The sequence below is a fragment of the Salvelinus namaycush genome, unplaced genomic scaffold, assembly GCF_016432855.1.
Source record: "Salvelinus namaycush isolate Seneca unplaced genomic scaffold, SaNama_1.0 Scaffold15, whole genome shotgun sequence".
In the NCBI taxonomy this organism is placed as follows: domain Eukaryota; kingdom Metazoa; phylum Chordata; class Actinopteri; order Salmoniformes; family Salmonidae; genus Salvelinus; species Salvelinus namaycush.
Window position 1 is genome coordinate 471,274 of NW_024058230.1, and position 25,000 is coordinate 496,273.

At 49.3% G+C, this 25,000-nt stretch overlaps 1 protein-coding gene across 1 annotated transcript in view; it reads right to left on the minus strand.

Annotated features, from left to right (window-relative positions):
- hook3 (hook microtubule-tethering protein 3) overlaps nt 1-25,000 on the minus strand; it is a 54,174-nt gene that overhangs the window by 2,735 nt on the left and 26,439 nt on the right. The window contains exons 6-13 of the mRNA XM_038983175.1: nt 24,808-24,870; nt 23,079-23,162; nt 22,050-22,213; nt 12,352-12,492; nt 11,391-11,592; nt 8,964-9,074; nt 7,594-7,678; nt 6,878-6,947 (exon numbers count right to left, since the gene is read on the minus strand). Of these exons, the coding sequence (XP_038839103.1) occupies nt 6,878-6,947; nt 7,594-7,678; nt 8,964-9,074; nt 11,391-11,592; nt 12,352-12,492; nt 22,050-22,213; nt 23,079-23,162; nt 24,808-24,870 (920 nt within the window). The remainder of the gene's footprint in view (nt 1-6,877; nt 6,948-7,593; nt 7,679-8,963; nt 9,075-11,390; nt 11,593-12,351; nt 12,493-22,049; nt 22,214-23,078; nt 23,163-24,807; nt 24,871-25,000) is intronic.

Consider the following 25,000-nt stretch of genomic DNA (forward strand, 5'->3'; position numbering starts at 1 on the left):
GAACACATAGAGACAGACACGTTTCTGTCTAACACGGTAACAGACAGAGACAGACACGTTACTGTCTAACACGGTAACATACAGAGACAGACACGTTACTCTCTAACACGGTAACACACAGAGACAGACACGTTACTGTCTAACACGGTAACACACAGAGACGACACGTTACTGTCTAACACGGTAACACACAGAGACAGACACGTTACTGTCTAACACGGTAACCCACAGAGGACAGACACGTTACTGTCTAACACGGTAACACTACAGAGACAGACACGTTACTGTCTAAACCCGGTAACACACAGAGACAGACACGTTACTGTCTAACACGGTAACACATAAGACAGACACGTTTCGTCTACACGTAACAGACATTACAACACGTTACTGTCTAACACGGTAACACTACAGAGACAGACACGTTACTCGTCTAACACGGTAACACACAGAGACAGACACGTTACTGTCTAACACGGTAACACACAGAGACAGACCGTTACTGTCTAACACGGTAACACACAGAGACAGACACGTTACTGTCTAAACACGGTAAACATACAGAGACAGACACGTTACTGTCTAACACGGTAACATACAGAGACAGACACGTTACTGTCTAACACGGTAACACACAGAGACAGACACGTTACTGTCTAACACGGTAACGACCAGAGACAGACACGTTACTGTCTAACACGGTAACAGACAGAGACAGACACGTACTGTCTAACACGGTAACACACAGAGACAGACTTACATGTTACTGTCTAACACGGTAACACACAGAGACAGACACGTTACTGTCTAACACGGTAAACACACAGAGACAGACACGTTACTGTCTACACGGTAACACACAGAGACAGACACGTTACTGTCTAACACGGTAACACACAGAGACAGACACGTTACTGTCTAACACGGTAACACACAGAGACAGACATTAACATGTTACTGTCTAACACGGTAACACACAGAGACAGACACGTTACTGTCTAACACGGTAACACACAGAGACAGACACGTTACTGTCTAACACGGTAACACACAGAGACAGACATTAACATGTTACTGTCTAACACGGTAACACACAGAGACAGACACGTTACTGTCTAACACGGTAACACACAGAGACAGACACGTTACTGTCTAACACGGTAACACACAGAGACAGACACGTTACTGTCTAACACGGTAACACACAGAGACAGACACGTTACTGTCTAACACGGTAACAGACAGAGACAGACACGTTACTGTCTAACACGGTAACACACAGAGACAGACACGTTACTGTCTAACACGGTAACACACAGAGACAGACACGTTACTGTCTAACACGGTAACACACAGAGACAGACACGTTACTGTCTAACACGGTAACACACAGAGACAGACACGTTACTGTCTAACACGGTAACACACAGAGACAGACACGTTTCTGTCTAACACGGTAACAGACAGAGACAGACACGTTACTGTCTAACACGGTAACATACAGAGACAGACACGTTACTGTCTAACACGGTAACACACAGAGACAGACACGTTACTGTCTAACACGGTAACACACAGAGACAGACACGTTACTGTCTAACACGGTAACACACAGAGACAGACATTAACATGTTACTGTCTAACACGGTAACACACAGAGACAGACACGTTACTGTCTAACACGGTAACACACAGAGACAGACACGTTTCTGTCTAACACGGTAACACACAGAGACAGACACGTTACTGTCTAACACGGTAACACACAGAGACAGACACGTTACTGTCTAACACGGTAACACACAGAGACAGACACGTTACTGTCTAACACGGTAACACACAGAGACAGACACGTTACTGTCTAACACGGTAACACACAGAGACAGACACGTTACTGTCTAACACGGTAACACACAGAGACAGACATTAACATGTTACTGTCTAACACGGTAACACACAGAGACAGACACGTTACTGTCTAACACGGTAACACACAGAGACAGACACGTTACTGTCTAACACGGTAACACACAGAGACAGACACGTTACTGTCTAACACGGTAACACACAGAGACAGACACGTTACTGTCTAACACGGTAACACACAGAGACAGACACGTTACTGTCTAACACGGTAACACACAGAGACAGACACGTTACTGTCTAACACGGTAACACAGAGACAGACACGTTACTGTCTAACACGGTAACACACAGAGACAGACACGTTACTGTCTAACACGGTAACACACAGAGACAGACACGTTACTGTCTAACACGGTAACACACAGAGACAGACACGTTACTGTCTAACACGGTAACACACAGAGACAGACATTAACATGTTACTGTCTAACACGGTAACACACAGAGACAGACACGTTACTGTCTAACACGGTAACACACAGAGACAGACACGTTACTGTCTAACACGGTAACACACAGAGACAGACACGTTACTGTCTAACACGGTAACACACAGAGACAGACACGTTACTGTCTAACACGGTAACATACAGAGACAGACATTAACATGTTACTGTCTAACACATTAACATTGGCTATTATACAGCTTCAACATCTACATGTTGTTTAATTCTATGTAAATTGTAAAGTATTTTGTCTGTAATGTTTTTGTTCGTTATGTGTCCAACCCCAGTAAGACTAGCCGTCTCCATGGCGTCGGCTAATGGAGATCCTAATAAAAATAAAAAATAAAAAAATCAGACGCTCTCTGGAACAGAACACAGAGATTGACTAATTCTTTAGTCTCGGTCAGGCTTTGTCCACTAGGACCAGACAGCCCAAGGCCTGGTTTCCCAAAAAAGCAACCGAAGTTCATTGTTAAAACCTTCATAGCCAGCAGCATACCACCCTGCATCCCACTGCTGACTTGTCTCTGAAGTTAAGCAGGGTTGGTCCTGGTTGGTCCCTGGTTTCCAGCCACTAGACTGAGCTATGCTACATTAGCGCTAGCTGTGTTTCCAACCACTAGACTGAGCTATGCTACACTAACGTTAGCTGTGTTTCCAACCACTAGACTGAGCTACGATACACTAACGCTAGCTGTGTTTCCAGGCACTAGACTGAGCTATGCTACATTAACGTTAGCTGTGTTTCCAACCACTAGACTGAGCTATGCTACATTAGCGCTAGCTGTGTTTCCAACCACTAGACTGAGCTACGCTACACTAACCCTAGCTGTGTTTCCAGCCACTAGACTGAGCTACGCTACACTAACGCTAGCTGTGTTTCCAACCACTAGACTGAGCTACGCTACACTAACGCTAGCTGTGTTTCCAGCCACTAGACTGATCCATGCTACACTAACGCTAGCTGTGTTTCCAGCCACTAGACTGATCCATGCTATACTAACGCTAGCTGTGTTTCCAGCCACTAGACTGATCCATGCTACACTAACGCTAGCTGTGTTTCCAGCCACTAGACTGAGCTACATTAACGCTAGCTGTGTTTACAGCCACTAGACTGAGCTATGCTACACTAACGCTAGCTGTGTTTCCAGCCACTAGACTGAGCTACATTAACGCTAGCTGTGTTTCCAGCCACTAGACTGAGCTATGCTACACTAACGCTAGCTGTGTTTCCAGCCACTAGACTGAGCTATGCTACACTAACGCTAGCTGTGTTTCCAACCACTAGACTGATCCATGCTACACTAACGCTAGCTGTGTTTCCAGCCACTAGACTGAGCTATGCTACACTAACGCTAGCTGTGTTTTCAACCACTAGACTGAGCTATGCTACATTAACGCTAGCTGTGTTTCCAGCCACTAGACTGAGCTATGCTACACTAACGCTAGCTGTGTTTCCAGCCACTAGACTGAGCTATGCTACACTAACGCTAGCTGTGTTTCCAACCACTAGACTGAGCTATGCTACACTAACGCTAGCTGTGTTTTCAACCACTAGACTGAGCTACGCTACACTAACGCTAGCTGTGTTTCCAGCCACTAGACTGATCCATGCTACACTAACGCTAGCTGTGTTTCCAGCCACTAGACTGATCCATGCTATACTAACGCTAGCTGTGTTTCCAGCCACTAGACTGATCCATGCTACACTAACGCTAGCTGTGTTTCCAGCCACTAGACTGAGCTACATTAACGCTAGCTGTGTTTACAGCCACTAGACTGAGCTATGCTACACTAACGCTAGCTGTGTTTCCAGCCACTAGACTGAGCTACATTAACGCTAGCTGTGTTTCCAGCCACTAGACTGAGCTATGCTACACTAACGCTAGCTGTGTTTCCAGCCACTAGACTGAGCTATGCTACACTAACGCTAGCTGTGTTTCCAACCACTAGACTGATCCATGCTACACTAACGCTAGCTGTGTTTCCAGCCACTAGACTGAGCTATGCTACACTAACGCTAGCTGTGTTTTCAACCACTAGACTGAGCTATGCTACATTAACGCTAGCTGTGTTTCCAGCCACTAGACTGAGCTATGCTACACTAACGCTAGCTGTGTTTCCAGCCACTAGACTGAGCTATGCTACACTAACGCTAGCTGTGTTTCCAACCACTAGACTGAGCTATGCTACACTAACGCTAGCTGTGTTTTCAACCACTAGACTGAGCTACGCTACATTAACGCTAGCTGTGTTTCCAGCCACTAGACTGAGCTATGCTACACTAACGCTAGCTGTGTTTCCAGCCACTAGACTGAGCTATGCTACACTAACGCTAGCTGTGTTTCCAGCCACTAGACTGAGCTATGCTACACTAACGCTAGCTGTGTTTCCAGCCACTAGACTGAGCTATGCTACACTAACGCTAGCTGTGTTTCCAACCACTAGACCGATCTACGCTACACTAACGCTAGCTGTGTTTCCAACCACTAGACTGAGCTACGCTACACTAACGCTAGCTGTGTTTCCAGGCACTAGACTGAGCTATGCTACATTAACGCTAGCTGTGTTTCCAGCTACTAGACTGAGCTATGCTACACTAACGCTAGCTGTGTTTCCAGCCACTAGACCGATCTACACTACACTAACGCTAGCTGTGTTTCCAGCCACTAGACTGAGCTATGCTACACTAATGCTAGCTGTGTTTCCAGCCACTAGACTGAGCTACGCTACACTAACGCTAGCTGTGTTTCCAGCCACTAGACTGAGCTATGCTACACTAATGCTAGCTGTGTTTCCAGCCACTAGACTGAGCTATGATACACTAACGCTAGCTGTGTTTCCAGCCACTAGACTGAGCTACGCTACACTAACGCTAGCTGTGTTTCCAGCCACTAGACTGAGCTATGATACACTAACGCTAGCTGTGTTTCCAGCCACTAGACTGAGCTATGCTACACTAACGCTAGCTGTGTTTCCAGCCACTAGACTGAGCTATGCTACGCTAACGCTCATCAGCCTTCTACAGAGCAGTACATTACCCAGCCAGGCCAGTCATCAGCCTTCTACAGAACAGTACATTACCCAGCCAGACCACTCATCAGCCTTCTACAAAGCAGTACATTACCCAGCCAGGCCAGTCATCAGCCTTCTACAGAGCAGTACATTACCCAGCCAGACCACTCATCAGCCTTCTACAGAGCAGTACATTACCCAGCCAGACCACTCATCAGCCTTCTACAAAGCAGTACATTACCCAGCCAGGCCAGTCATCAGCCTTCTACAGAGCAGTACATTACCCAGCCAGGCCAGTCATCAGCCTTCTAACAAAGCAGTACATTACCCAGCCAGGCCAGTCATCAGCCTTCTACAGAGCAGTACATTACCCAGCCAGACCAGTCATCAGCCTTCTACAGAGCAGTACATTACCCAGCCAGGCCACTCATCAGCCTTCTAACAAAGCAGTACATTACCCAGCCAGGCCAGTCATCAGCCTTCTACAGAGCAGTACATTACCCAGCCAGGCCACTCATCAGCCTTCTACAGAGCAGTACATTACCCAGCCAGGCCACCCATCAGCCTTCTACAGAGCAGTACATTACCCAGCCAGGCCACCCATCAGCCTTCTACAGAGCAGTACATTACCCAGCCAGGCCATTCATCAGCCTTCTAACAGAGCAGTACATTACCCAGCCAGACCAGTCATCAGCCTTCTACAGAGCAGTACATTACCCAGCCAGGCCACCCATCAGCCTTCTACAGAGCAGTACATTACCCAGCCAGGCCAGTCATCAGCCTTCTACAAAGCAGTACATTACCCAGCCCAGCCACTCATCAGCCTTCTACAGAGCAGTACATTACCCAGCCAGACCAGTCATCAGCCTTCTACAAAGCAGTACATTACCCAGCCAGGCCAGTCATCAGCCTTCTACAAAGCAGTACATTACCCAGCCAGACCAGTCATCAGCCTTCTACAAAGCAGTACATTACCCAGCCAGACCAGTCATCAGCCTTCTACAAAGCAGTACATTACCCAGCCCAGCCACTCATCAGCCTTCTACAGAGCAGTACATTACCCAGCCCAGCCACTCATCAGCCTTCTACAGAGCATACGGAACAAAACAGAAAAAGCCTTGAAGGTATCCGGCTGTTGCCGAGCGGAATATGTCAAAATCGACTAGAGGGCAAACGGCCAGAGAAGAAGAGAGGTCTAATTGGTTTAGTATAAAGAACGTCTTTGATGTGATCACACAAAGTCAATGAGCCTTGATAAGGGTTTTATATACACATATGGGGATCTAACGGAAACAGAGCAGTAATCTTTGAAACGTTGATAAAGTATGCTAACAGATGTCAGTGTGAGGACTGGGGGAAGTTAAACAATACAGGGCCTGTTGGATGAAACTAAACATTGTGTGAGCTGCATTATGGGTGAATGTAATATGCGTGAATCAGTCTGGGGGGGGGGGGGGGGGGGGGGGGGCTGGGCGTTCAACAAATCATACCGGATCTCTGGGGTGACGATCTCTGCAGCCAGCGAATCAGAGCCCTTGTTACTGTCGAGTGGAACCATGCCTGGAGAAACAAAAATACATTGTTAGACACAACACAACTCTCTACTAAAACAGACTAGAGGCACTGTAAGGACATGAAAATAAACAAACTAGACCAAAGACTGCACTGCTGCAAGTAGCAACAAGTCAACTGAGGAACCTTTCATCCTTCAATAACATATCTTCCAGCTCTTTACTTTCTCTGGTCAATCAGAGACACACAGATCAACGATGGGAGATCCACAGATCAACGACGGGAGATCCACAGATCAACGACGGGAGATCCACAGATCAACGACGGGAGATCCACAGATCAACGACGGGAGATCCACAGATCAACGACGGGAGATCCACAGATCAACGACGGGAGATCCACAGATCAACGACGGGAGATCCACAGATCAACGACGGGAGATCCACAGATCAACGACGGGAGACCCACAGATCAACGACGGGAGACACACAGATCAACGACGGGAGACACACAGATCAACGACGGGAGATACACAGATCAACGACGGGAGACCCACAGATCAACGATGGGAGACACACAGATCAACGATGGGAGACACACAGATCAACGATGGGAGATACACAGATCAACGATGGGAGATACACAGATCAACGATGGGAGATACACAGATCAACGATGGGAATGTGTTTTTCACCTGTAGAGAGTTGTTCCTTCTGAGCCTTAACACAACGCAGCTCCTCAATGGTCTCCTTCAAAGAGTCTCTCTCTGACCTCATACGCTGGAGGGAGGGAGAGAGGGAGGGAGGGAGAGAGGGGAGAGAGGACGGTGGGAGGGAGGGAGAGAGGGAGAGAGGGAGGGAGAGAGGACGGTGGGAGGGAGGGAGAGAGCGAGAGAGAGGGGAGGGAGGGATGGAGAGAGGGAGGGAGGGATGGAGAGAGGGAGAGAGGGAGAGAGGGAGGGGGGAGAGAGAATGAAGCTCCATGTTACGTAACAGAACAGTGCCAAATATCATCATCTCAAGATGTTACAGAGTTGCAGGTACTAATGTTGAGGTCTAACTCTGCAGCATTAGAGCAACACCCTTATCTCTGAGCAACACCCTTATCTCTGAACAACACCCTTATCTCTGAGCAACACCCTTATCTCTGAGCAACACCCTTATCTCTGAGCAACACCCTTATCTCTGAGCAACACCCTTATCTCTGAACAACACCCTTATCTCTGAGCAACACCCTTATCTCTGAGCAACACCCTTATCTCTGAGCAACACACTTATCTCTGGGCATTAGAGCAACACACTTAGTACAGACCACGGCCGCTTCCCGTTCCACTTGTCATTATTACTGATGACTGGTTGACTTTCCTATAGTTCTGTAAACTATAGTAGTAATGAAGTACAGTACTGTAAACTATAGTAGTACTGAAGTACAGTACTGTAAAGTCAATGTTGACCTGTAGTTCTGTACACTATAGTAGTACTGAAGTACAGTACTGTAAAGTCAATGTTGACCTGTAGTTCTGTAAACTATAATAGTGCTGAGGTACAGTAATGTACACTATAGTAGTACTGAAGTACAGTACTGTACACTATAGTAGTGCTGTGGTACAGTACTGTAAACTATAGTAGTACTGTAGTACAGTACTGTAAACTATAGTGGTGCTGAGGTACAGTACTGTAAACTATAGTAGTACTGTAGTACAGTACTGTAAAGTCAATGTTGTCCTGTAGTTCTGTAAACTATAGTAGTACTGAGGTACAGTACTGTAAACTATAGTAGTACAGTACTGTAAACTATAGTAGTACTGTAAACTATAGTAGTACTGTAGTACAGTACTGTAAACTATAGTAGTACTGTAAACTATAGTAGTACTGTAGTACAGTACTGTAAACTATAGTAGTACTGTAAACTATAGTAGTACTGTAAACTATAGTAGTACTGTAGTACAGTACTGTAAACTATAGTAGTACTGTAGTACAGTACTGTAAACTATAGTAGTACTGTAAACTATAGTAGTACTGTAGTACAGTACTGTAAAGTGAAATGAACCATTTTAGCGCCTACCTCCTTTTCTTTCTGGAGAGAGTCCACCTTCTCCTTGAGTCTCTTGTATTCAAACTCCATCTTGTCTGTCTTTTTAGACTCCTCAGACAGCCTGTTCTGCAGCTCTACCACCTGGGGACAACAAGGACAGTCTGTTAAACAGCCTGTTCTGCAGCTCTACCACCTGGGGACAACGAGGACAGTCTGTTAAACAGCTTGTTCTGCAGCTCTACCACCTGGGGACAACAAGGACAGTCTGTTAAACAGCCTGTTCTGCAGCTCTACCACCTGGGGACAACAAGGACAGTCTGTTAAACAGCCTGTTCTGCAGCTCTACCACCTGGGGACAACGAGGACAGTCTGTTAAACAGCCTGTTCTGCAGCTCTACCACCTGGGGACAACAAGGACAGTCTGTTAAACAGCTTGTTCTGCAGCTCTACCACCTGGGGACAACAAGGACAGTCTGTTAAACAGCCTGTTCTGCAGCTCTACCACCTGGGGACAACGAGGACAGTCTGTTAAACAGCTTGTTCTGCAGCTCTACCACCTGGGGACAACAAGGACAGTCTGTTAAACAGCCTGTTCCGCAGCTCTACCACCTGGGGACAACAAGGACAGTCTGTTAAACAGCCTGTTCTGCAGCTCTACCACCTGGGGACAACAAGGACAGTCTGTTAAACAGCCTGTTCTGCAGCTCTACCACCTGGGGACAACAAGGACAGTCTGTTAAACAGCCTGTTCTGCAGCTCTACCACCTGGGGACAACAAGGACAGTCTGTTAAACAGCCTGTTCTGCAGCTCTACCACCTGGGGACAACAAGGACAGTCTGTTAAACAGCCTGTTCTGCAGCTCTACCACCTGGGGACAACGAGGACAGTCTGTTAAACAGCTTGTTCTGCAGCTCTACCACCTGGGGACAACGAGGACAGTCTGTTAAACAGCTTGTTCTGCAGCTCTACCACCTGGGGACAACAAGGACAGTCTGTTAAACAGCCTGTTCTGCAGCTCTACCACCTGGGGACAACAAGGACAGTCTGTTAAACAGCCTGTTCTGCAGCTCTACCACCTGGGGACAACGAGGACAGTCTGTTAAACAGCCTGTTCTGCAGCTCTACCACCTGGGGACAACAAGGACAGTCTGTTAAACAGCTTGTTCTGCAGCTCTACCACCTGGGGACAACAAGGACAGTCTGTTAAACAGCCTGTTCTGCAGCTCTACCACCTGGGGACAACGAGGACAGTCTGTTAAACAGCTTGTTCTGCAGCTCTACCACCTGGGGACAACAAGGACAGTCTGTTAAACAGCCTGTTCTGCAGCTCTACCACCTGGGGACAACAAGGACAGTCTGTTAAACAGCCTGTTCTGCAGCTCTACCACCTGGGGACAACGAGGACAGTCTGTTAAACAGCCTGTTCTGCAGCTCTACCACCTGGGGACAACGAGGACAGTCTGTTAAACAGCCTGTTCTGCAGCTCTACCACCTGGGGACAACGAGGACAGTCTGTTAAACAGCCTGTTCTGCAGCTCTACCACCTGGGGACAACAAGGACAGTCTGTTAAACAGCCTGTTCTGCAGCTCTACCACCTGGGGACAACGAGGACAGTCTGTTAAACAGCCTGTTCTGCAGCTCTACCACCTGGGGACAACAAGGACAGTCTGTTAAACAGCCTGTTCTGCAGCTCTACCACCTGGGGACAACAAGGACAGTCTGTTAAACAGCCTGTTCTGCAGCTCTACCACCTGGGGACAACAAGGACAGTCTGTTAAACAGCCTGTTCTGCAGCTCTACCACCTGGGGACAACGAGGACAGTCTGTTAAACAGCCTGTTCTGCAGCTCTACCACCTGGGGACAACAAGGACAGTCTGTTAAACAGCTTGTTCTGCAGCTCTACCACCTGGGGACAACGAGGACAGTCTGTTAAACAGCCTGTTCTGCAGCTCTACCACCTGGGGACAACGAGGACAGTCTGTTAAACAGCTTGTTCTGCAGCTCTACCACCTGGGGACAACGAGGACAGTCTGTTAAACAGCCTGTTCTGCAGCTCTACCACCTGGGGACAACAAGGACAGTCTGTTAAACAGCCTGTTCTGCAGCTCTACCACCTGGGGACAACGAGGACAGTCTGTTAAACAGCCTGTTCTGCAGCTCTACCACCTGGGGACAACGAGGACAGTCTGTTAAACAGCCTGTTCTGCAGCTCTACCACCTGGGGACAACAAGGACAGTCTGTTAAACAGCCTGTTCTGCAGCTCTACCACCTGGGGACAACGAGGACAGTCTGTTAAACAGCCTGTTCTGCAGCTCTACCACCTGGGGACAACAAGGACAGTCTGTTAAACAGCCTGTTCTGCAGCTCTACCACCTGGGGACAACAAGGACAGTGTGTTAAACTGTCTCTCTGTTTTGTCGTGGTGTGTAGCGGTGTTCAGTCTCGATCCACACCTGTCTCTTGTAGGACTCCAGCTGTCCTCTCGTGGTGTTGGCCTTGCGTACTTCTTCCTCCAGACTGACAGTGTTCTGCATGTACATGGTGTTCTTCTCTTCCAACAGCTTCACCTGTCTCCTCAGATCTCCCAGGTCCTCCAGCTTCTTCTTATACGACTCCACCATGACCTCCAGCTTGGACACCTTGTCTGACGAGTGTCTGTGGGACACATACACAAGCTTAGGGTAGTGTCTATACAAAATGTTGTAGCGCTGCCAGTGGGCTGCCAACTAGTGGACCACTACATGCTACCATGGTCGAGTCAACTCAGAAATTAAACTGAAATTCCAATTTGAATTGACCCCGACCATGAAAGAGAGATGTGTGTGAGTCTGCCTGTGATGAGTACGTCCATCTCGTTCTTCAGTGACTGGGCTTCATCAGCCAGGGTTAGGGGTTAGGGTGTAGGGGTTAGGGTGTAGGGTTAGGGTGTAGTTCCTACCTGAGTACGTCCATCTCGTCCTTCAGTGACTGGGCTTCATCAGCCAGGGTTAGGGGTTAGGGTGTAGGGGTTAGGGTGTAGGGTTAGGGTGTAGTTCCTACCTGAGTACGTCCATCTCGTTCTTCAGTGGCTGGGCTTCATCAGCCAGGGTTAGGGGTTAGGGTGTAGGGGTTAGGGTGTAGGGTTAGGGTGTAGTTCCTACCTGAGTACGTCCATCTCGTCCTTCAGTGACTGGGCTTCATCGGGGTAGGGGTTAGGGTGTAGGGTGTAGGGGTTAGGGTGTAGTTCCTACCTGAGTACGCCCATCTCGTCCTTCAGTGACTGGGCTTCATCGGGGTAGGGGTTAGGGTGTAGGGGTTAGGGTGTAGTTCCTACCCGAGTACGTCCATCTCGTCCTTCAGTGACTGGGCCTCGTCAGCCAGGGTTAGGGGTTAGGGTGTAGGGGTTAGGGTGTAGGGTTAGGGTGTAGTTCCTACCTGAGTACGTCCATCTCGTCCTTCAGTGACTGGGCCTCGTCAGCCAGGGAGGTGAGCTCTTCATTCTGTCCTCTCAGCTCCGTTAACTCCTTATCCAACTCCTCACAGCGGATACGATAGTCATCCTTCGCTGCCTCCAGCCTGCAGACACCCCAGAGAGAGAAACGTACACCTCAGTCCAAACTGACACCACACACACGATGACGACACATATGGATACACAAACTCACAGGTCACTCACAGTGCCTCAAAAGCTTCAACATGAGATTGGAGGTGATGAGGTTTCCATGCAAAGTGAAATTATATCAGTCGTTTGAGGATGTTGTGCTCAGTTGGTGCGACTCCGGGGTGGGGAGGGGGGGGTACCAAGAGCCTCAGAAAATGCCCCAGAAGGGAGAGCGGTCTCCCGCCCCAGAAGGGAGAGCGGTCTCCCGCCCCAGAAGGGAGAGCGGTCTACCGCCCCAGAAGGGAGAGCGGTCTGCCGCCCCAGAAGGGAGAGCGGTCTGCCGCCCCAGAAGGGAGAGCGGTCTGCCGCCCCAGAAGGGAGAGCGGTCTGCCGCCCCAGAAGGGAGAGCGGTCTACCGCCCCAGAAGGGGAGCGGTCTACCGCCCCAGACGGAGAGCGGTCTACCGCCCCAGAAGGGGAGCGGTCTACCGCCCCAGAAGGGAGAGCGGTCTACCGCCCCAGAAGGGAGAGCGGTCTACCGCCCCAGAAGGGAGAGCGGTCTACCGCCCCAGAAGGGAGAGCGGTCTACCGCCCCAGACGGAGAGCGGTCTACCGCCCCAGACGGGGAGCGGTCTGCCGCCCCAGACGGGGAGCGGTCTGCCGCCCCAGACGGGGAGCGGTCTGCCGCCCCAGACGGAGAGCGGTCTGCCGCCCCAGACGGGGAGCGGTCTGCCGCCCCAGACGGGGAGCGGTCTGCCGCCCCAGACGGAGAGCGGTCTACCGCCCCAGAAGGAGAGCGGTCTACCGCCCCAGAAGGAGAGTGGTCTACCGCCCCAGAAGGAGAGCGGTCTACCGCCCCAGAAGGAGAGTGGTCTACTATGGATGAGCGCCTAAACCCAAACCCAAACCCGGTCCTGGGGACCCATATGAGTGCACATTTTGGTCTATGCCCTTTTCACAACACAGCTAATTCAAATAACCCAACTCATCATCATCAAACTTTGATCATTTGAATCAGCTGGGTGAGGGTGACCCAGACCCCAGGCAGAGTGAGGTCCTGTGGGTGAGGGTGACCTAGACCCCTGGCCGCCAGGCAGAGTGAGGTCCTGTGGGTGTGGGTGACCCAGACCCCTGGCAGAGTGAGGTCCTGTGGGTGAGGGTGACACAGACCCCTGGCCGGCCAGGCAGAGTGAGGGCCTGTGGGTGAGGGTGACCTAGACCCCTGGCCGCCAGGCAGAGTGAGGTCCTGTGGGTGAGGGTGACCTAGACCCCTGGCTGCCAGGCAGAGTGAGGTCCTGTGGGTGAGGGTGACCTAGACCCCTGGCCGCCAGGCAGAGTGGGGTCCTGTGGGTGAGGGTGACCTAGACCCCTGGCCGCCAGGCAGAGTGAGGTCCTGTGGGTGAGGGTGACCTAGACCCCTGGCCGCCAGGCAGAGTGAGGGCCTGTGGGTGAGGGTGACACAGACCCCTGGCCGCCAGGCAGAGTGAGGTCCTGTGGGTGAGGGTGACCTAGACCCCTGGCTGCCAGGCAGAGTGAGGGCCTGTGGGTGAGGGTGACACAGACCCCTGGCCGCCAGGCAGAGTGAGGTCCTGTGGGTGAGGGTGACCTAGACCCCTGGCCGCCAGGCAGAGTGAGGTTCTGTGGGTGAGGGTGACCTAGACCCCTGGCCGCCAGGCAGAGTGAGGGCCTGTGGGTGAGGGTGACACAGACCCCTGGCCGCCAGGCAGAGTGAGGTCCTGTGGGTGAGGGTGACCTAGACCCCTGGCCGCCAGGCAGAGTGAGGGCCTGTGGGTGAGGGTGACACAGACCCCTGGCCGCCAGGCAGAGTGAGGTCCTGTGGGTGAGGGTGACCTAGAACCCTGGCCGCCAGGCAGAGTGAGGTCCTGTGGGTGAGGGTGACCTAGACCCCTGGCCGCCAGGCAGAGTGAGGTCCTGTGGGTGAGGGTGACCTAGACCCCTGGCCGCCAGGCAGAGTGAGGGCCTGTGGGTGAGGGTGACACAGACCCCTGGCCGCCAGGCAGAGTGAGGGCCTGTGGGTGAGGGTGACCTAGACCCCTGGCCGCCAGGCAGAGTGAGGTCCTGTGGGTGAGGGTGACACAGACCCCTGGCCGCCAGGCAGAGTGAGGTCCTGTGGGTGAGGGTGACACAGACCCCTGGCCGCCAGGCAGAGTGAGGTCCTGTGGGTGAGGGTGACACAGACCCCTGGCCGCCAGGCAGAGTGAGGTCCTGTGGGTGAGGGTGACACAGACCCCTGGCCGCCAGGCAGAGTGAGGTCCTGTGGGTGAGGGTGACCTAGACCCCTGGCCGCCAGGCAGAGTGAGGTCCTGTGGGTGAGGGTGACCTAGACCCCTGGCCGCCAGGCAGAGTGAGGGCCTGTGGGTGAGGGTGACCTAGACCCCTGGCTGCCAGGCAGAGTGAGGTCCTGTGGGTGAGGGTGACCTAGACCCCTGGCCGCCAGGCAGAGTGAGGGCCTGTGGGTGAGGGTGACCTAGACCCCTGGCTGCCAGGCAGAGTGAGGTCCTGTGGGTGAGGGTGACCTAGACCCCTGGCCGCCAGGCAGAGTGAGGGCCTGTGGGTGAGGGTGACCTAGACCCCTGGCTGCCAGGCAGAGTGAGGTCCTGTGGGTGAGGGTGACACAGACCCCTGGCTGCCAGGCAGAGTGAGGTCCTGTGGGTGAGGGTGACCTAGACCCCTGGCCGCCAGGCAGAGTGAGGTCCTGTGGGTGAGGGTGACCTAGACCCCTGGCTGCCAGGCAGAGTGAGGTCCTGTGGGTGAGGGTGACCTAGACCCCTGGCTGCCAGGCAGAGTGAGGTCCTGTGGGTGAGGGTGACACAGACCCCTGGCTGCCAGGCAGAGTGAGGTCCTGTGGGTGAGGGTGACACAGACCCCTGGCTGCCAGGCAGAGTGAGGTCCTGTGGGTGAGGGTGACACAGACCCCTGGCCGCCAGGCAGAGTGAGGTCCTGTGGGTGAGGGTGACCTAGACCCCAGGCAGAGTGAGGTCCTGTGGGTGAGGGTGACCTAGACCCCTGGCCGCCAGGCAGAGTGAGGTCCTGTGGGTGAGGGTGACCTAGACCCCTGGCCGCCAGGCAGAGTGAGGTCCTGTGGGTGAGGGTGACACAGACCCCTGGCTGCCAGGCAGAGTGAGGTCCTGTGGGTGAGGGTGACACAGACCCCTGGCCGCCAGGCAGAGTGAGGTCCTGTGGGTGAGGGTGACCTAGACCCCTGGCAGAGTGAGGTCCTGTGGGTGAGGGTGACCTAGACCCCTGGCCGCCAGGCAGAGTGAGGTCCTGTGGGTGAGGGTGACCTAGACCCCTGGCCGCCAGGCAGAGTGAGGGCCTGTGGGTGAGGGTGACCTAGACCCCTGGCTGCCAGGCAGAGTGAGGTCCTGTGGGTGAGGGTGACCTAGACCCCTGGCTGCCAGGCAGAGTGAGGTCCTGTGGGTGAGGGTGACCTAGACCCCTGGCCGCCAGGCAGAGTGAGGTCCTGTGGGTGAGGGTGACCTAGACCCCTGGCTGCCAGGCAGAGTGAGGTCCTGTGGGTGAGGGTGACCTAGACCCCTGGCTGCCAGGCAGAGTGAGGTCCTGTGGGTGAGGGTGACACAGACCCCTGGCTGCCAGGCAGAGTGAGGTCCTGTGGGTGAGGGTGACACAGACCCCTGGCTGCCAGGCAGAGTGAGGTCCTGTGGGTGAGGGTGACACAGACCCCTGGCCGCCAGGCAGAGTGAGGTCCTGTGGGTGAGGGTGACCTAGACCCCTGGCAGAGTGAGGTCCTGTGGGTGAGGGTGACCTAGACCCCTGGCCGCCAGGCAGAGTGAGGTCCTGTGGGTGAGGGTGACCTAGACCCCTGGCCGCCAGGCAGAGTGAGGTCCTGTGGGTGAGGGTGACCTAGACCCCTGGCCGCCAGGCAGAGTGAGGTCCTGTGGGTGAGGGTGACCTAGACCCCTGGCTGCCAGGCAGAGTGAGGTCCTGTGGGTGAGGGTGACCTAGACCCCTGGCTGCCAGGCAGAGTGAGGAGCCATGAGTGATATGTTTTTACCTCCAGTGGAACAGGGGCAGCGAAGGGGGCTGAGATCACCACAGGTGGGTTGGGGGCAGGGTGGAGGGTATGGTAGTCCCAGCTCAACAGATGTGTCTGTTACTTGAACTCTGTGAAGCATTTATTTGCGCTGCAAACTGAGGTGCAGTTAAACTCTAATGAACTTATCCTCTGCAGCAGAGGTAACTCTGGGTCTTCCTTTCCTGTGGCGGTCCTCATGAGAGCCAGTTTCATCATAGTGCTTGATGGTTTTTGCGACTGCGCTTGAAGAAACTTTGAAAGTTCTTGAAATTTTCCGCATTGACTGACCTTCATTTCTTAATGTAATGATGGCCTGTCATTTCTCTTTGCTTATTTGAGCTGCTCTTGCCATAATATGGACTTGATATTTTACCAAATAGGGCTATCTTCGGTATACCACCCCTACCTTGTCACAACACAACTGATTGGCTGAAACGCATTAAGGAAAGGAATTCCACATATTAACTTTAAAACAAGGCACACCAATGAATGGAAATGCATTCCAGGTGAATACCTCAAGAAGCTGGTTGAGAGAATGCCAAGAGTGTGCAAAGTTGTCATCAAGACAAAGGGTGGCTCCTTTGAAGAATCTCAAATATAAAATATATTTTGATTGTGAGCGAGATGGCGCCGATAGAGATGGCAGCTTCACATCTAGTCCTTAGGAAACTGTGCAGTACTTTGTTTTTTTAATGTATAATTTCTTACATTGTTAGCCCAGAAAACCTTAAGTCTCATTACATACAACCGGGAAGAACTATGAATTATAAACTATAAATATGACCATGACTCCATCTTGTTGCTCCCCTCCTACAGGCAGAATCTAAAAACAGGAAGCGCCCGTGCTTATGTCTATCCAACGCTGGTCTGACCAATCGGATTCCACGCTTCAAGATTGCGTCGATCACGCGGACTGTGATATGTTCCCGGGCAGCCTCAGACAACACCATTGACGTATACACGGACTTGGTGAGCGAGTTTATGAGGAAGTGTATAGCAGATGTCGTATGTGACAATGAAAACCTTCCCTAACCTTCCCTAACCTTCCCTAACCTTCCCTAACCAGAAACCGTGGATTGATGGCAGCATTCGAGCAAAACTGAAAGCCTGTACCACCGCATTTAATCATAGCAATGCGACTGGGAATATGGCCGAATACAAACAGTGTAGTTATTCCCTCAGTAAGATAAACAGGCAAAGCGTCAGTATAGAGACAAAGTGGAGTCGCAATTCAACGGCTCAGACACGAGAGGTATGTGGCAGGGTCTACAGACAATCACGGACTACAAAAATAAAACCAGCCCCGTCGCGGACCACGATGTCTTGCTCCCAGACAAACTAAACAACTTCTTTGCTCGCTTTGAGGACAATACAGTGCCACCGACACGGCCCGCTACCAAAGACTGTGGACTCTCCTTCTCCGTGGCTGACGTGAGTAAAACATTTAAACGTGTTAACTTCTTATGGCTGCAGCCCGACGTCGGTACACTTATGACAACAGCCAGCTCAAGTGGAGGGCGCGAAATTCAAAATATATATTTTTTTAAATATTTAACTTTCACACATTAACAAGTCCAATACAGCATATGAAAGGTATAATTCTTGTGAATCCATCCAACATGTCCGATTTTTAAAATGTTTTACAGGGAAGACAAGATATGTAAATCTATTAGCTAACCACGTTAGCAAAAGACACCACTTTCTTTACTCCAACAGTTTTTTACTCCATCAGTAGCTATCACAAATTCGACCAAATAAAGATATAAATAGCCACTAACCAAGAAACAACTTCATCAGATGACAGTCTGATAACATATTTATTGTATAGCATATGTTTTGTTAGAAAAATGTGCATATTTCAGGTATAAATCATAGTTTACATTGCAGCTACAGTCAGAAATTGCACCGAAAGCAGACAGAAAAATTACAGACACCAACGCCAAATAACTAAATACTCATCATAAAACATTTCTGAAAAATACATAGTGTACAGCAATTGAAAGAAAGGCATCTTGTGATTCCAGACAATATTTCCGATTTATCAAGTGTTTTACAGCGAAAACACAATATAGCGTTATATTAGCTTAGCACAATAGCCAGAAACACTTGGGCGCCGGCGACTACGACAGATATATGAAATAACATCATAAATTGGGTCTTACTTTTGCTGATCTTTCATCAGAATGTTGGACAAGGTGTCCTTTGTCCAGAACAGTCGTTGTTTGGATTCAGAACGGACACTTTCCCTCTTCATTTAGCACGCGCGCTAGCCGGGTGGCACGGATCTCTCCATGTCAACAAACGGAAGAGAACGGAACACGGCAAAACTCCCAAAAAAATTTCAATAATCTGATTAAACTATATTGAAAAAACATACTTTACGATGATATGGTCACATGTATCAAATAAAATCAAAGCCGGAGATATTGGTCGTCCATAACGGCAGCTAAACAGAAGGCAATCCCACTGTCCAGCGCGCGCTCCTCAGAGTACCGGAAATGAGGGACACGTCATACAAAGAGCCTGTATTCAACGTCAGACCAAGATAAACACGAAATTTCTTCTCTCACAGCCTCTTGACACCCAGGGGAAGGTCTATGAAGTGAACGTAGACTCTTACATTTCATGCCCATGTATAGGCAGGAAGAAAAGCAGAGCATCGATTTCAGACTTTCCACTTCCGGGTCAGGAAATGTGCTGCAGAATGAGTTCTGTTTCACTCAGAGAAATAATTCAAACGGTTTTAGAACCTAGAGAGTGTTTTCTATCCAATAGTAATAATAATATGCATATTGTACGAGCAAGAATTGAGTACGAGGCCGTTTGAAATGGGCACATTTTATCTGGCTACTCAATACTGCCCCTTGCAGCCCAAACAGGTTAACCCTCGCAAGGCTGCTGGCCCAGACGGCATCCCCATCCCTAGAGCATGTGCAGACCAGCTGGCTGGTGTGTTTACGGAAATATTCAATCTCTCCTTATCCCAGTCTGTTGTCCCCACATGATTCAAGATGGCCACCATTGTTGCTGTTCCCAAGAATGCAAAGAATGTAACTGAACTAAATGACTATCGCCCCATTGCACTCACTTAAGTCATCATGAAGTGCTTTGAGAGACTAGTCAAGGATCATATCACCTCCACCCTACCTGACACCCTAGACCCACTTCAATTTGTTTACCACCCAATAGTCCACTGACGACGCAATCGCTATCACACTGCACACTGCCTTATCCCATCTGGACAAGAGGAATACCAACGTCAGAATGCTGTTCATTGACTACAGCTCAGCCTTCAACACCATAGTACCCTCCAAGCTCATCATTAAGCTTCAGGCCCTGGGTCTCGACCCCGCCCTGTGAAACTGGGTCCTGGACTTACTGGGTCCTGGACTACCTTCATCCCCAGGTGGTTATTAAGGTAGGAAACAACATCTCCACTCCGTTGATCCTCAACACAGGGGCCCCACAAGGGTGCATTCTCAGCCCCCTCCTGTACTCCCTGTTCACCCACGACTGTGTGGCCAAGCACATCTTCAACTCAATCATCAAGTTTGCAGATGACAACATTGGTAGGCTTGATTACCAACAACGACGAGACAGCCTACAAGGATAATGTGAGCGCACTCGGAGTGTGGTGTCAGGAAAATAACCTCTCACTCAATGTCAGCAAAACGAAAGAGATGATCGTGGACTTCAGGAAACAGCAGAGGGAGCACCCCCCTATCCACATCGACGGGACAGCAGTGGAGAAGGTGGAAAGTTTTAAGATCCTCTGTGTACACATCACGGACAAACTGAAATGGTCCACGCACACAGACAGTATGGTGAAGAAGGCGCAACAGCACCTCTTCAACCTCAGGAGGCTGAAAAAGTGGTTTGTCACTGAAAACCCACACTAACTTCTGATTTGTTTAATACTTTTTTGGTTACAACATGATTCCATATGTGTTATTTCATAGGTTAATTGTCGTCACTATTATTCTACAATGTAGGAAATAGTCAAAATAAAGAAAAACCCTGGAATGAGTAGCTGTGTCCAAACTTTAGACTGGTACTGTATACTTACACACACAGGGATTCTGTAGAACTGTAATAAGCCGAAAGAGCCATGCGATGAGCGTGACAGACTGAAACTGCCTTGTAATCAATCTGAACTGCAGAGAAGTGACCTAGGAACTGAATGAGAAGCTCATTTGTATTTATTATGGATCCCCATTAGTTCCTGCCAAGGCAGCAGCTACTCTTCCTGGGGTTTATTATGGATCCCCATTAGTTCCTGCCAAGGCAGCGGCTACTCTTCCTGGGGTTTATTATGGATCCCCATTAGTTCCTGCCAAGGCAGCAGCTACTCTTCCTGGGGTTTATTATGGATCCCCATTAGTTCCTGCCAAGGCAGCAGCTACTCTTCCTGGGGTTTATTATGGATCCCCATTAGCTGTTGCCAAGGCAGCAGCTACTCTTCCTGGGGTTTATTATGGACCCCCATTAGCCAAGGCAGCAGTTACTCTTCCTGGGGTTTATTATGGATCCCCATTAACCAACGCAGTGGCTACTCTTCCTGGGGTTTATTATGGATCCCCATTAGCCAAGGCAGCAGCTACTCTTCCTGGGGTTTATTATGGATCCCCAGTAGTTCCTACCAAGGCAGCAGCTACTCTTCCTGGGGTTTATTATGGATCCCCATTAGCCAAGGCAGCAGCTACTCTTCCTGGGGTTTATTATGGATCCCCATTAGTTCCTACCAAGGCAGCAGCTACTCTTTCTGGGGTTTATTATGGATCCCCATTAATTCCTGCCAAGGCAGCAGCTACTCTTCCTGGGGTTTATTATGGATCCCCATTAGTTCCTGTCAAGGCAGCAGCTACTCTTCCTGGAGTTTATTATGGATCCCCATTAATTCCTGCCAAGGCAGCAGCTACTCTTCCTGGGGTTTATTATGGATCCCCATTAGTTCCTGCCAAGGCAGCAGCTACTCTTCCTGGGGTTTATTATGGATCCCCATTAGTTCCTGCCAAGGCAGCAACTACTCTTCCTGTGGTTTTTTATGGATCCCCATTAGTTCCTACCAAGGCAGCAACTACTCTTCCTGTGGTTTTTTATGGATCCCCATTAGTTCCTACCAAGGCAGCAGCTACTCTTTCTGGGGTTTATTATGGATCCCCATTAATTCCTGCCAAGGCAGCAGCTACTCTTCCTGGGGTTTATTATGGATCCCCATTAGTTCCTGCCAAGGCAGCGGCTACTCTTCCTGGGGTCCAAACTCACCAAATCATCCACATTACATATAAAACAACAGATAAAACAGTGAAATAAGATTTTTTTTAAAACAGTACATCATATAACATCCCTACACCAGCACATATCCACAACATGTTCATTGTCGTTCATTGTGCTCTTAAGGTGGGGCTGAGAACCAGCTAGGCCACTACCTCTTTGCCGGTCATCCCTCCCCACCCCCCCACCCCAAGGGTGTTACCTGAAGGTCTCCTCCTGGAGCTGTTCTAGCTGTGTCTGTAGCTGCAGGTGTCTGCGTCCTACAGGGCTGTTCAGGTCTTCTATGGAGTCAGACTGGTTGAGACGCTCCATGAGGATCTGGTTCTCAGCCAGGAGACTACCCCTCTCCTCCTGTAGCGCTGCCACCTGGTGGAGGGGGGGGGGGGAAACACGTCAATACAGTCAACTTTAAACATGAGAGGCTCATATCATACTGTAAACAAACCATCTACCATTTAGTTCAGTCTTTACAACACCACCATATATATATATATACACTTTTCTTAAAACATAAAACACAGGAAAACTTCTTTTCATGAACACATTTCAAAAAGCAATAACACAAAACAACCTACAAACCCTTACAGTTTAGTGTAAACTGGGCAATGTGCTTTTACGTGGCCTTCTCAACAGCGTGATGGCAGGAACAAACTCACTTCACAAATGTTTTATATTTCAGTCATTTAGCAGACGCTCTTATACATAGCGACTTACAGTTAGTGCATTCATTCTCCCCTCAATCTTAGCTAGCTAGCTAGCGTTATACTGCATCTAAAGTCAATCTTATACATAGCGACTTACAGTTAGTGCATTCATTCTCCCCTCAATCTTAGCTAGCTAGCTAGCGTTATACTGCATCTAAAGTCAATCTTATACATAGCGACTTACAGTTAGTGCATTCATTCTCCCCTCAATCTTAGCTAGCTAGCGTTATACTGCATCTAAAGTCAATCTGGCGACATTAAAATTATGACAAAAAGGTTTTCCTGCTAACTATTTGCCTCCTTTGGAAATGTCATTGTATTCCAAAAGACATTAATGCACTTTTGAAGAAATCTTAAATTAGTGCTCAATGACAAAATATTGAGTAGAATGTTCAGTCGGGCATCCGTCCTAAAACAAACGCTCAAACCCATGGTGAACTATGACCCCAGACCTGTAGCCGTCACTAACCAGTCAGAGTCCGAGCACCTGTTCACATAAAGCAATTAAACCAAAACTCGAGGCCAACCTGCATGTCCAGCTCGTGACATCTCTGTGCGATCTCCTCCTTGGTGACTAGAGCGTCATTCAGATCCTCCACCGTCTTCTTCAGCTGGAAAGAGAACTAATACGTCAGAATTAACTACAAAATAAATGCTGATACACTAAAATCATGTTTATTGTACAGTGGCAAGGAAACGTATGTGAACCCTTTGGAAATACCTGGATTTCTGCATAAATTGGTCATAACATTTTATCTGATCTTCTTTTAGTTCACAACAAAAGACAAAGACAACCTGTTTAAACTAATAACACACAAACAGTTATACATTTTCATGTCTTTATTGAACACACAATGTAAACAATCACAGTTCAGGGTGGGAAAAGTATGTGAACCCTTGGATTTAATAACTGGTTGACCCTCGTTTGGCAGCAATAAACTCAACCAAATGTTTTCTGTAGTTGAGGATCAGACCTGCACAACGGTCAGGAGGAATTTTGGACCATTCCTCTTTACAAAACTGTTTCAGTTCAGCAATATTCTTGGGATGTCTGGTGTGAACCGCTCGAGGTCATGCCACAGCATCTCAAATCGGGTTGAGGTCAGGACTCTGACTGGGCGACTCCAGAAGTATTTACTTCTGTTGAAGCCATTCTGTTGTTGATTTACTTCTGTGTTTTGGGTCGCTGTCCTGTTGCATCACCCAACTTCTGTTGAGCTTCAATTGGCGGACAGATAGTCTTACATTCTCCTGCAAAATGTCTTGATAAACTTGGGAATTCATTTTTCTGTCGATGATAGCGAGCTGTCCTGGCCCTGAGGCAGCAAAGCAGCCCCAAACCATGATGCTCCCTCCACCATACTTTACAGTTGGTTTTGATGTTCTTTTTTTCTCCACACATAGATTTCTGTGTTCCTTCCAAAATACTCAACTGTAGTTTCATCTGTCCACATAATATTTTGCCAGTAGCGCTGTGGAACATCAAGGTGCTCTTTTGCAAACTTCAGACGTGCAGCAATGGTTTTTTTGGACAGCAGTGGCTTCTTCCGTGGTGTCCTCCCATTAACACCATTCTTGTTTAGTGTTTTACGTATTGTAGACTCGTCAACAGAGATGTTAGCATGTTCCAGAGATTTCTGTAAGTCTTTAGCTGACACTCTAGGATTCTTCTTAACCTCATTGAGCGTTCTGCGCTGTGCTCTTGCAGTCATCTTTGCAGGACGGCCACTCCTAGGGAGAGTAGCAGCAGTGATGAACTTTCTCCATTTAGACAATTTGTCTTTCCGTGGACTGAAGTACATCAAGGCTTTTAGAGATACTTTTGTAAACCTTTCCAGCTGTATTCAAGTCAACAATTCTTAATCTTAGGTCTTCTGAGATCTATTTTGTTCGAGGCATGGTTCACATCAGGCAATACTTCTTGTGAATAGCAAACTCAAAATTGTGTGAGTTTTTTATAGGGCAAGGCAGCTCTAACCAACATCTCCAATCTCGTCTCTTTGATTGGACTCCAGGTTATCTTTTGGAGAAGTCATTAAGCCTAGGGGGGGGGGGGTTCACATACTTTTCCCAACCTACACTGTGAATGTTTAAATGACATATTCAATATAAACAAGAAAAATACAATACCTTGTGTGTTATTAGTTTAAGCAGACTGTGAAGATGAGATCAAATTTGATGAGCACTTTTCCAAAGGGTTCACATACTTTCTCTAGCAGCTGTATTAAGATACGAACATTGTCTGGAACGTCTCACCTGTCTATCGATGTCAGCGTACAATTCATTTCCTCCAATAACTGGACACTCTTTGCTCATCAGCTACAAAACATGGAGACAACACACAGTGTGACGTCATCAGTTACAACACATGGAGACCCTACACAGTGTGACGTCATCAGTTACAACACATGGAGACCCTACACAGTGTGACGTCATCAGTTACAACACA